The 12,093-nt window shown below is 37.9% G+C and overlaps 1 protein-coding gene across 9 annotated transcripts in view; it reads left to right on the top strand.

The window, feature by feature from the left end:
• LOC308189629 (opsin-5-like) overlaps positions 1-11,830 on the top strand; it is a 67,352-nt gene extending 55,522 nt beyond the window's left edge. For all 9 annotated transcript variants that reach the window (XM_080579834.1, XM_080579832.1, XM_080579835.1 and 6 more), the window contains one exon: positions 8,195-11,830. In XM_080579834.1, coding sequence (XP_080435960.1) covers positions 8,195-8,806 — 612 coding nt within the window. In that variant the 3' untranslated portion in view covers positions 8,807-11,830. The remainder of the gene's footprint in view (positions 1-8,194) is intronic.
• The last annotated feature ends 263 nt before the right edge of the window (positions 11,831-12,093 follow it).

Below are 12,093 nucleotides of genomic sequence, written 5' to 3'. Positions count from 1 at the left end.
AACAGCCATGAAGGGATCTGGCCCTAAATCTAGAACCGGAATTCCCTTCTGAGGGAGACAGATCTTCCTCAAGCTTGTGCTTTAGGTTGTCCTAGGGCAGGGCAAGTAGAGACTGTGTTTATTGTTGTATTTCATTCATCAGGATACATATAATGATCCCTGTACATGATGAACAAGTTAGTCCATGAGGCAAAGACTATAGATTTCACTGATGATGCAGTACTGTACACTTTTATAATAAAATGTTTATGCCACATTATCATATTATTTCTACTTAGAACTCCAGGCAATATGTGTTAGTGCCTGAGTACAGGAGAGGGTGTATATATTTATGTGTACTTTTTGTAAGCTGTGTGCTAATCATGGGACTCGGGGGAAAAAAAAGAAAAAAAAAAAAAAAAGACAGCTACCAAAAAATTTTCAGCAGTAGGAATTAGATAAAATTAATAACATTTTTTGCCATATTTTAGCAAGAGAGTTGAAGATTTACCTTCGTGAGTCTTGCACAACTCAGCACCATTAAGCTGAGCAGATCTGTAAATCACTAAGTACAAAAGAATAAGTGAACATAATAATGCCAGATTGCTTAAAAAACATGCCGGTAAAGGTCTGTTCCCAGGTCTTGTGAGAAGGGTAATCATTGGAAAGAGGTCTGTTGACTTGTTTTGGAGAAAACTCCAACATAAATCAGGTGTTTTTCTCTAAATCATGATACTGTAACAGCACTTTACTGTTTTTTACTCTTTTGTGCTTTGGTGGCTGAAGGGAGAAGTAAAATGCATGACATGAAGTTTCAAAGCTTAGCCTGTGAAATTCTAATTTCTTTTGCTGCTTCCTTTATTTTAGCAGTGCACTAGCTCAGTGGCTTATTATTTTGCAGAAAAACAAAGTAGAGGTTGTAATAGTCTCCCTTGAAGCATAAAAAAAAATATTTGAATCAGAGGAATTAATTTGCTGCTTATGCATTTAGACAAAGTCTCACAGACTCTGAAAATAGTTGTACTTACCCTGTCAGAAGCAATTTATAGGAAAAACTTTTTATTCTCAGCAGAATAATTTTACCCGTAGCAAATACTTTAAAAGTGAAAGGAAAGAAGAAGGTATCATTTTATTGGCTTTGCCATAGCCTTATCTAATTATCTTCCTAGAGTCCATTGTTCCTTTTTTGCAACCACTGAGAACTAGGAATCTTATAGGTCTTTGCTGCAATAATCATGCCACATAAATAAATTGAGAAAAACTAAGGACTTGCTGCAAATATTTTCTGTTTTTCAAACATGAAGGCATTTGGCTGCCAAAGTAAGCAAAAGGTTCTACAGAGAAGACAAGTGATAGTGTACCAAATATGATTGGCAGGGAGGAAAACAAACACAACAAATACTTTGTTTCCTGCAATAGAAACACTGTACTGAAAAAATGTACCCCAAGCCCTCAGTAATGATGTCTTACCTTCACCAAGACACCACAAGAGTTTGTTGTTGAGTACCAAGTCTGGGCACCATGCAGTGTGGATGTGACTAGTCTGTGTCTGATCCAGACAACGATCCCCGATCTTATTGTATTTAACAATTTATTATAGCCAATGAGACTATAAAAACTCAACTTAGTGTCCAGCATCTCCCACTATTGTGTATTAGCTTTTAGGTGGAGATCCTTTTCTAAGACAGCTTAAGTGCTGGGAAGAGTCTTTGGGAGTTAGTTTTCTTTACAGCCTGCTCCATTGCTCCTAGCTTAGTAACACTGTGCAGGAGAAAGTTTTAAGTCTGCATAGTTGTGGCCACCCCTTCCATGATAGTACCACATCCTGTCCTCAAGTCTCCAATGCTCCTTTTGGTGCAGTCTGTTACTAAATGAATGACAATGAAAGATTTGATTGACTTTTGGCAAATCTATTTGCTTTATTAGGGGCAGAAATTGCTCATTGAGACTTCTGGCTTCTGTTTAAATCTAGGATAGGGGACTACAGTTTGGGCTGAAATGAAAATTTTGAAAACTCCCTTGATTCACAAGATTTCTAGATTTCATCTTATATGGCACAAGCAGTTTGACTTGTTGAGACTCTTCTTTGGGATACAAGTATGCATGAGGTTCAGGGTGACATTCACTGATGGCACTTTTAAAGTACCTGTGCTTCGTATCTGCTTCTATTGGCCAGAACAGACTGGACCCAATCTTTTGAAGCTTTCTGGGAAAGACGAGCAATGATTCAGACTTGCAGCACTGAGGACCAGATGGTTACGTTGTACTCCTTAGGTACTCCTGCGAATTTTACTTTTACGATTACAATATTTTAGTGTACATATATATATGCTTGTACATTTTGTTATTTTCTATTGAAAACATGGGGTGAATGGCTCCTGAACTCAGACATACAGAAGTCAGAAATAGACGTTAGCCAGCAAGGATTCAAATGAGATATTTCTGTTGTAATAACATTTTCAATAAAAAACATAGTGATCAAATGGTTCGAGTTTTTAATTAGTTTTCCAAATATATGATCTGATAAAGTCTGTTTTCCAGCTTACTTTAAACCACTATCCCTTGCAAGCTTTGTGCTTTCATATAAAAGAAATTTACAGTAATCCTAAGAGAGAAGCTGTGAAAGATTTGTACATTTGCATAGTTCCCCCTTATTACGTGGGAACAAGTAGCAAATCTCTGTTCCTGGCAGGCTGACACGAAGGAAGGAAGGGCTACCTCCCTGTGACCTGGTGACTGGCTGAGTGAGAGGTTCTCACCACCAAGTCGCTCCTGCTTGTTGTTTTCTCTGGTGTTTAAAGGCATGGCACACATTTTGGAATGGTCCCTGTAAGAAACTGCTTTTATTTTCACATCTCAGGCATTGCTTTTCATCTTTTGTACAGGGTGAAGAGTAAGACTCGATCACCTTTATCTTAGTGAGAGTAAATACATCATTGGGACTCTACTGCCATGCCAGAAAAGGAGATCCGTCTCTGCAAATTAAAAACTTCCCTAGTCATTCCAGGGTCTGTAAAAGACCAAATACAGAAATAAAAACCCTAGACAAACCTAATCCTATTTCATGCTGGTTGGATGAAGGCTTACAGGTATTTTTGGAACAAAAATTGGAGCACGCAGAAGCTGTTACTGATCATGAAAGTCCCCACTCTCAGCAGCTGGTTCTGTATTACCCTGACACGGTCTTAGCTGTGCTTTTTCCCTTTATCTGTCATAAATTTACATCAGGAAATTTCTTGATAAAATAGACACAAATATATGGAAAATGCTTTATCTTCCAAAGAGGTCATGAAGAATCATTTACTTAAAAGTGTCAGCAAGCTGATTTCACCCAATAAGTACAATAAACATGTAGTTTGAAATAGCTTAATTAGGTCCTTAGCTTGTGCCAACAGTCTGGTTTGTTCCAAGCTGTGTTGCCGAACTGGCACACACCAGTTGAAGAGCTAACTGCAAAGCTGATAGCATGCTGCAAGTGTGGCACATCTGTTTTCTTCTTCTGTTTACCTGCAGTGTATGCTGTGTAGCTTGTATTCTTTGTTGTTAAGCTCTTCTTACAAACCACAAAGTTCTCCCAAGTTCCAACTCAGTTGCAGTTCCCTAGGAGAGATTTTTGACTGTAAATTTCTCAGGAGTGTCAACTACCATTACATTTGGTATTTGAAAAATGCCCTTGTGGTTGTTTTACAGACACAAAGGATTTTTTTTTCAGTTGTAACTGTGTTTATTTCCTTCTTGGGGAGATATTTTTGGAAGGTATTTGTTTATGGGATTTGCCTATGCTCAAGGGCACACTTCAAAACGATTTTTGAAAATTCCTCTATGTCTGATCATAGTGTTCACAAACTATGATTGAATCCTGTCTAACCTAAGAGGCAGAGCAAAGGTGAATCACTTCTTGCCTTACCCTGGAAAATTATTGTATTGGTGTACTCATATATTTAAAAATTATTATGTTGCATGAAATAATTTATACTTGCCAAACTACGTAAGTTCTAGTTCAAACATCCTAGTCCGAATAGGCCCTGGGTGTATAGGTGATGTGACATATCTTGTGAAGGTATTTTTCTTATCTGCCTGTATGATGGACAGGACATTAATGATTTTCCTGCTCAGTGAAATCTCTGAGTGATAATACAAATAATTAAAATAAAATTCTGACTTGCAAGATGTGAAAAGAAAGCATCACCTTTTATTCATACTGCCGCAGAGCAACAATAGGACACTCTTGATAGACGCTTTGATAAAAAAAAAAAAAAAAGTGTTAAAAATGTCCACAGATATGTGCAGCAATAAAAAGATAGCTCATAGGTCTGAAATTGTTTTTCTCTGTATTTCCTTGATAAAATAAAGACATTACAGAAAGTTCATTATAGTTCATTAAAATATCTTCTCAACACTAAGGTGTTTGGATGTAAACCACTGATGGCACTTTCTACAGAATGTAAAGAATTAGTATTTTCTGGAATAGCCTCCATAACAGATATTTTTTTTACACCTTTATTTGAGGCCTGCACATATTTTTCTAGGTCACATCTTCACATTGTTCCTCAGCCAGTCACATGTATTCAGGCTGGATTTCCTCATAGTCTACAAAGGCTCAGCTTGCTGCTACTGCAATTTTGGCAGCTGTGTATTATAAGTTGATGCTAAAATCAGCCAATATGTCTCTTGCTCACTTTAATGAGGAAATCTGGACTACAGCCTAGAGTGAAATAATGAAAAGGCTTCTCTGTGGTCCAGCATGCTTGTTGTCCTCCCTGGGCCTCATTGTGTAGTGATGCTTCAGGGGGTAAGACCTTCACATCCAAGACCAGAACTGTCCATCAAGTATAGCTTAAAGAGAATTGGATCAATCACAGAGTGATGTAATGAAATGGGGTAGTTGACCTCTCATATAGTGTGACACTCATATTCATGTTTGAACAGTTCTCTTTGGTATAAGGAGTTGATAAGTAAACTTTTTGAGTTAATGAAATTTAAGAATGAATGTACAGATCATTTATTCTGAACAACCTTTTCTGGTTAAAATGAACTCACCTTTAGAAATAAACTGCTGCAGCGGTAAAGTTTTCTTCCTAACATATTCTAATTGGTTAGTGAGGCCTGAATTACAGAACCAATGTCTCTTTGTTTCCATTCTGACATTAAAGTTTTTAGGTAACTTTTGGCCACTGTGTTGTGCAATGAGTTAAGAAAGTATTTTGGAAGCAAAGTTAAAATATGAACCAGAAGGGGAAAAAAAAAATAAAAAAGAAATACAAGTACTCTTTTCCTTATAGTGAAATTTGCGGAAAAATAAATAAATAAGTAAATAAATAAATATATATTCCTTTCAAAGCTTTTCTGTTATTATTTAGTTTATATATGGGTAATTGAAATCATGCATTATGGCTCTCTCACTTTGTTCTGCTGCCTCTCTAGTTTCATTGCAATAGCGTGCATTCAATAATTTTTCCTGATCATTTAGGAAAACTAACCAACGCATATTGCCTACAAAAGTTCTCAGAAGTAGCTATGATACAGCTATACAAATATACCGTATCTCCACGAATGTGTACTGAAGGACGTCTCTGAGGGCTTAGTATGTTTATGCAATGTTCCACCCTTTGGTCATTCTTCTGTATTTCAGCTGTTGGTTTTGGTTGCTCACAAGAACACGAAGGTGTCCTTTAGTTTGTCACTTTTGTGAGTTTCTTGTGAATGCTCACAAAGTTGCTCCATATCTGCCTCACCATAACTCTCCTCTTTTGTTGTGTTTATGAAAAGCTTGACATTCTTTGCCATCTCATGGTGACATCGTTGGTTAGCCCACTCTTCCTACTTCTTACCAAAGGCAGATTATTAAGTGTCATCCAAGTGCTTTTCTATTAAAATCTAGACTTCTCAGTATGTGACAGGACAGTATAAATAATAATAACAGTCTCTTTTTACATGCATGTATATACAGCTGATATGCTCAAGTGTCTCAAAGGAAGTTCCTTTTGCTTAGTTGCACTTCACTTAAAATTAGTTAAGTTCAGCTTCAAAATTGTCAATGACAAGGACCTTAGAGCACTCTGTCACATCTATTACAGACATACATCTTTGGATGATATCAATTGCTTTCTGGTGATATGTCTCTCTTTCCTTTGACATTGTAAAGAACCTTGACTAGATTAGACCTAGAATATAAGTTTTGGATAGCTGAGGTTACGTAACATGAATGTCCTGTTTTGCTGTAAAAATGGTACTGATGCAGTTCAGGAAGTAGGCTGAGAGCTCCTTGAAAGTATGTGCCAAATATCTTTTTACGGGAACAAAGTAAAACCTATCACAATCCCAGAGATTAATTGCTGCCACAAATAAGCCATCTGGGAAATGAACCAGTCAATTCTAACATCCATTTCTTCTTGACGTGATTCTAAAGGGCCAAGGCACATTGCTTGCCACAAAAATTGCTTTTCATTTCATCCTGGAATGCCATGGACATGGACAGTTTAGGATTACAAAACCCATGCCTGTGACATTAGCTTTTCCACAAGTAGAGCCAGATCTTCAGCTGATGTAAATAAATAAAGCACTCGGTGGGGAGGCGGGTAGGAGGGTGTGGAAGGGGAAGAGAGAAATTAAGTTCACTTTATCATGTGTGATAAAGTTTCTTTCCATCTTTTCTTAACTAGTCTCATTCTGTCAAAATACCTTGCTTCTTAATTCTGACAAATCACTGTGGCTTTGGACTTCAGGTGACCCAATGGATATTGCCCATAAATGGGAAATTTCTCCTGTGCCTTTATTGTTATAGCAGATGGCTTTCTAGAGACATATACAAATTCATAAACAGATTTTACCTTAATAGTACAAACAGTTATACATGACAGACATTCCTCATAAAACTCGTGTAATATATTTCTTGGCAATCACCATGCATTTCTTCTTGTAAAATAAAGTTTGGGAAACTCTTAAACTCAGGGAGAAAATAATAGTATTTTGTGTAGATCTCTATGCCTTAAAGGAGTTTTATGTGTTTTCCTCTGATATTAAGTGCTCAGGACCTCTCTCTGTCATTCTCACTTTGAGTACAACAATGTGATCTCTCACAATAAAAATTAAAAAACAAACAAACAAAAAAAACAAACAACAAACATGATTTTTGCAACCTTGAATCTACAGCCAGAGCCTCAGTGAGAAAAGTGTTGCATTTTCAGTTAACCAAGCTAGTTAGCTGCTCTGTACTCCCACTTGCAGAGGTCAGTTCAGGGAGGTGGCACAGTTAGCAGCTGAAAGCAAAAGGACTTTCTGTATGTCTTTTCCTCTCTTCGCTTGGATCCAGTATTACTCTAAAGGGAATGGATTCTCTACTGCCTTCTTTATTTGTAAATACATGCTCTTGGCAAACACGGACTTTTGAAACTTCTACAGGAGCATGAATATTCTTGTTTCTGTCCTTAAAATATTCATGCACTTCATTTATAAACCACGCTTAGAAGAATGCCCTGCAGATTAGTTTTCCTGTACAAGCTGATGTTTACAGTTTACTTCAGATTTCTCAGAGTTTATGTTTATTACTGATTAAATATTTATTCTTGCATTTTACATATCTCTGTGATAATTTATACCAAAAAAAAAAAACAATGATTTTTTTTAAAGTCTATTAAAACTTTCTTGATATAGTTTACTAAGACAAGTAATTGGTGGGTAGAAGTTAATTTAAATTAATGAATTTAATTCACCTTCAGGATCATTCTGGTTTTCTGTTGTCTATATATGTCTCCAGATGAGCACAAAAAATAAAATTGTTGAAGACACTCCCTAGCCAGGAAAACCAGTATTACTCATGAATTAGAAAGTAGATGGAAATGACTTTGCAATCCATATAAAAGCTTCCTCAGAAAAGTGTCTTTTTCTTTTGTTTAGCTTCCTTTTTTGGTGTAAAAAGAATTTTCATGGCACTTCAGTGAAAAGAAAGATAAATGTAAGAGCTGATATGTTTAAACTTTGAAAGTTACAAGTCTCACACAGAGTTAAGTTGCTAGACAAATACGCATTAGGGGGGCAGCTGAGGTATAATGGAAGATTTGGGGAGACTTTTAACAAGGGGGATCAATTAGGTGGTATTTTTATGCATATACTATATTGACAGCTGTTTTTCTCATGCATGCAGTTTTTTAATTCAATGTTCTCTCTCTCTCTCTCTCTCTCTCTCTCTTTTTTTTTTTTTTTTTTCTCCTGCAAGCTGAGTATTGCTGTGTGCATTGGGTTTTTTGCTGCCTGGAGCCCTTATGCCATCATTGCCATGTGGGCAGCATTTGGATCAATAGATAAGATTCCTCCATTAGCCTTTGCCATTCCAGCTGTTTTTGCAAAATCCTCCACACTCTACAATCCAGTTATCTATCTTCTTCTGAAGCCCAATTTCCGAAGTACCATTGCCAAAGATTTCAAAGTTCTTCGACAGTTATGCATCAGGAGTTATTTTTGTGTCAAGATGCTGCAGACATACAGATTGACTTTGAACACCGGTTTGAGAACATTTAAGGTCAAAAGTGAATCTAGATGTAATGCTCTTCCAATTGTGGAAGGATGTTCTTATTTCCCCTCTGAAAAGCATGGTGATACTTTTGAATACTTTAAAAGCTGTCCAAAATGCTGCCAGGAGAAGCTAAGTGCTATGGGAAGCCTTTCTCAAGAAAGCGCAGCCTTGGAGAACAACCTCCTCGTAAAAATGAGGGAGGGCAGTAAGAAGTCGGTAAAGGTGATTGTGCGGGGAGAAAAAAGCACTGAACTTGAAAACTTAGAAATCACCTTAGAAGCAGTACCTGTGCATTGTGCATTTACAGACCTCTAGAGCTGCTTATATGAAGGAATCAAAGAACAATGTTGTTATACTGGACATATGAATGTAGCTTCTTCTTAAGAGCCCTTCTATTATCCCAGTTTATACACTATTTTCCTGTTCTTTCTCATGTACACTTTGATGGGGCACATGCTACAGCATGGACATACTATAAATGATATATGACTCTCTCCATGTTGACTTAAGTATATTGTGATAACTGTATTCACATCAAAAACTGCCAGACAAATCCTGTTTGTTTTAACTTCCATCAACCCCATTTTCAAGAGAACACAATATCTGTGGGGAAGTTTTCTGTAAAGTGTTACCCTTTCTAGACTTTGTGTATTTTAATTCCTGTATGTTCAAAGCAAATAACACAATGTAGAGCTTTAAAAGACCAATCTCATGCTGTTCTAATTGTAACAATTGAAAAGTTAATTACCAACTGAAAAGTTTATTTTTGAAGAAGAGATGCTGAGAAACCATGTGTTATATTTTCTGGGAGTCACAGGTCAGTTTGTTCCTTGCTTTGAGATTGTGCAGGTTCTGACCACATTCCACATTAACGAAACCACAATATTTCGGGTAATTTGAAGATGGCATGCAGCCTTTATTTACCTTTTTTGGTGTAATTTGAGAGGAACTTGACCTAGAACATAGTTCATTATTCCCAGTTTTTCTATAGGACATTGGAATTAGGGGGGTGAAGACCTTGCCAAGAAACAGCATAATGGGCAACAATCTCTGCTGGTGCAAACTACTGAAACCAGTAATAATTCTCCCATGCCAAAACCCCAGTCTTTCAGGAATTCTTGAACTTGCCTTACAAAGACTATGTTGCAGAGCAAGAACAGGCACATCTCTTCTTTCCTGTGTTCTCTGCTCCTTTTTATTCTCCCCTGGAAGAAGTAGGAAAAGAGAACAAAATGGTATCCGAGAAAGGACTCTGGAAATGGTTGCTTCTATCGGTGAGGGAGGATTGGGTTGAATTGCTGCTCTGTCTCACAGCTTGCCAGCACAAAGCACCACTTCCTCTGCCACTGCAAAGGCATGCTGAGGGCTTCAGGCTCTCATTTTGGACACGCCAGAGCCCTCTGATTAAGTTGTTAAAGCTTTGTGCTCCAGCTGGGGCTAGCTTGGGAGATAAGGTGGTCCTCCTCCCAGAGTGCCTCCAATCTGCAGGGCCAGTGGGTCCCAGGCTCCCCAGGAGGCCTCAGGGGAATACCTGCATCTTCGTAACATCAGTGATGCAGCAGCAGTGTTTCACTGCCATTTCTGTGGTGACTTGAAGAAAATGATCCTAGTTGCAAAAGGGACAGCCATGTTAAACTCCATGAAATAGTCTCCAAGTAGCCACTTTAAGGGAATTTCTGTTGCTATAGAGCACATTTGGCATTTTCTTGGGACGCAGAGTTTTCACAGAATCACAGAATCACAGATTTTTCTGCCCTGCTTTTAAACTGCACGCACTGTCTCTGCCCCCCCCCCCTCCCCCAACCTCCTTTTACCCTCCATGTTTTCTAGATGAACAATAATTAAGATGAATTTTATTGGATTTCCACAGATGCATATATATTTAAAACACATGACCAGCCACCTGGATAAGTAGTATAAGAGGTTTACAGGGCATTACAGAACAAGACACCCCCCTATGCTCAAAATTACCATGTGTCTTCAGGGTCTCTGGAGAAGCAATCAGAAAAGACAGCAGGAGTCTGAATGCTTAGACTTTGTGTGTGTGTTCTCCAAAACTTCCTAAGATATATGGGACCACAACTGGGCCCAAATGGGATCCTACTCCTTCAGGGCTGATGTCACTGCAGCTGCTGTGTCTCTGACCTCAGATGAGGTAGGATCAGGCTTTGAGACCTTTAGGCAATGTTGACCTGATGGTGAATCATTGGAAAACAGGTCTGGAAGCTATGTTCAGAGGTCCTCTGGTCCTTCCCGCTCGAAGTCCCATTGATGTCAGTGCACAAAGTTGGGTATGTGAATAAGTCTCTGGAGGATTCACCAACAAAGGCATGTTTGGAGGCTTTAACTGGCAAAGACTAAAAATGTCACACTGTCAAAAGACAACAACAACTAAAACAGTAATACGCATTATGCAGAGGAGCTGCATGCTTGGCATCCATGGTGTCGTTTGAAATCTCAGCTGTAATACACAGGTCTTTAAAATAATCAGAAAAACTTGGGGATATTTTTTGTGTTGTGACTGCACTTTGAGGCGTGGTGCTGGTTAGCTACATGGTGAGATAATATTTTGAGCTATTAGCATAAACCACAAATATATATTTTTCTGATAAATCTACACAGGAAAATCAGGAAGGAAAGTTTGGAGTCTCCATGCCTGGATTTACAGTCACTTTAATTTCTGTGTTCCCTGTAGTGGGAACCAAGGCTGACTCGCGTGAGATAATTTTTTTTTTTTTTTAGCCTGGGAAATATGTCAATATATATTTACATAATGCCTATTACTTAATGTGAAGGAAAAAAAAAAAAAGCTGTATCTTTTCAGGTTCCTTCCAATTGGCATTGGGCTCTCTGAACCTAGCTGTCAGGTCTGAGTACAGAGCAAAAGATGCGTGTAAAAAGTCACATTCATCTTTGACTAGAAAATGTAATGCTTTAAAAATCATTATAGAATCCATGCCAGTTCCTCTTATAAGTTAACAGAAGGAACATTATGCCTTTGCAGTGAAATCTCCGTATACTTAGACATTGGGAATGACAGTGCACTCAGATAATGCTCCCACTAAGTGTGTGGGAAGGTTTCCCTCTTGTCTGAGTAGCTTCTTCTGTAGCAATCACAATGTCCAGTAAACTTTTCAAACCTGCCAGTCTTTGGATTTTCCCATCCGTTGTTCATCAGGGTTAGTCATCAGTTATTGCTAGCAAAGTGTGTGTAAATGAAATGTCACCAGCTTCAGGGGCTCTGTGTTACTATGTGTTAAGGTCTGATGAAAGTGTCATTGGATTATTGGAATTGAAAAAAAAATATTTGTTTTTAAAGATTAAACAATAAAACTTATTCTCACCTAATGAATGAATTCATAATTTTTGTTGTCAGCAATGTATTTAAATACAGTGAATACAATTAATTTTTATGGTGTCAGTGCAGAAATGGCAAGGCAAACCAGTGAGGTTTGTGCTGTAACATAGCATAGAAGATGTGGCGGGCCCTGCCTGCCTGATAAGGTTTTTCAAGGAGAAACACTGCTTTTCTGGGAGAACTCAGTTGCTCAGAAAGGTTTAAGTCTGCTCCTGACCAGTGGCGACTGAAAGTCATTCCCACG

Source organism: Anser brachyrhynchus (assembly GCF_964034855.1).
Source record: "Anser brachyrhynchus genome assembly, chromosome: 2".
Taxonomy (NCBI): Eukaryota; Metazoa; Chordata; class Aves; order Anseriformes; family Anatidae; genus Anser; species Anser brachyrhynchus.
The sequence above is the reverse complement of the archived record's forward strand: the minus strand, read 5'-3'. Positions and strand labels throughout refer to the sequence as shown.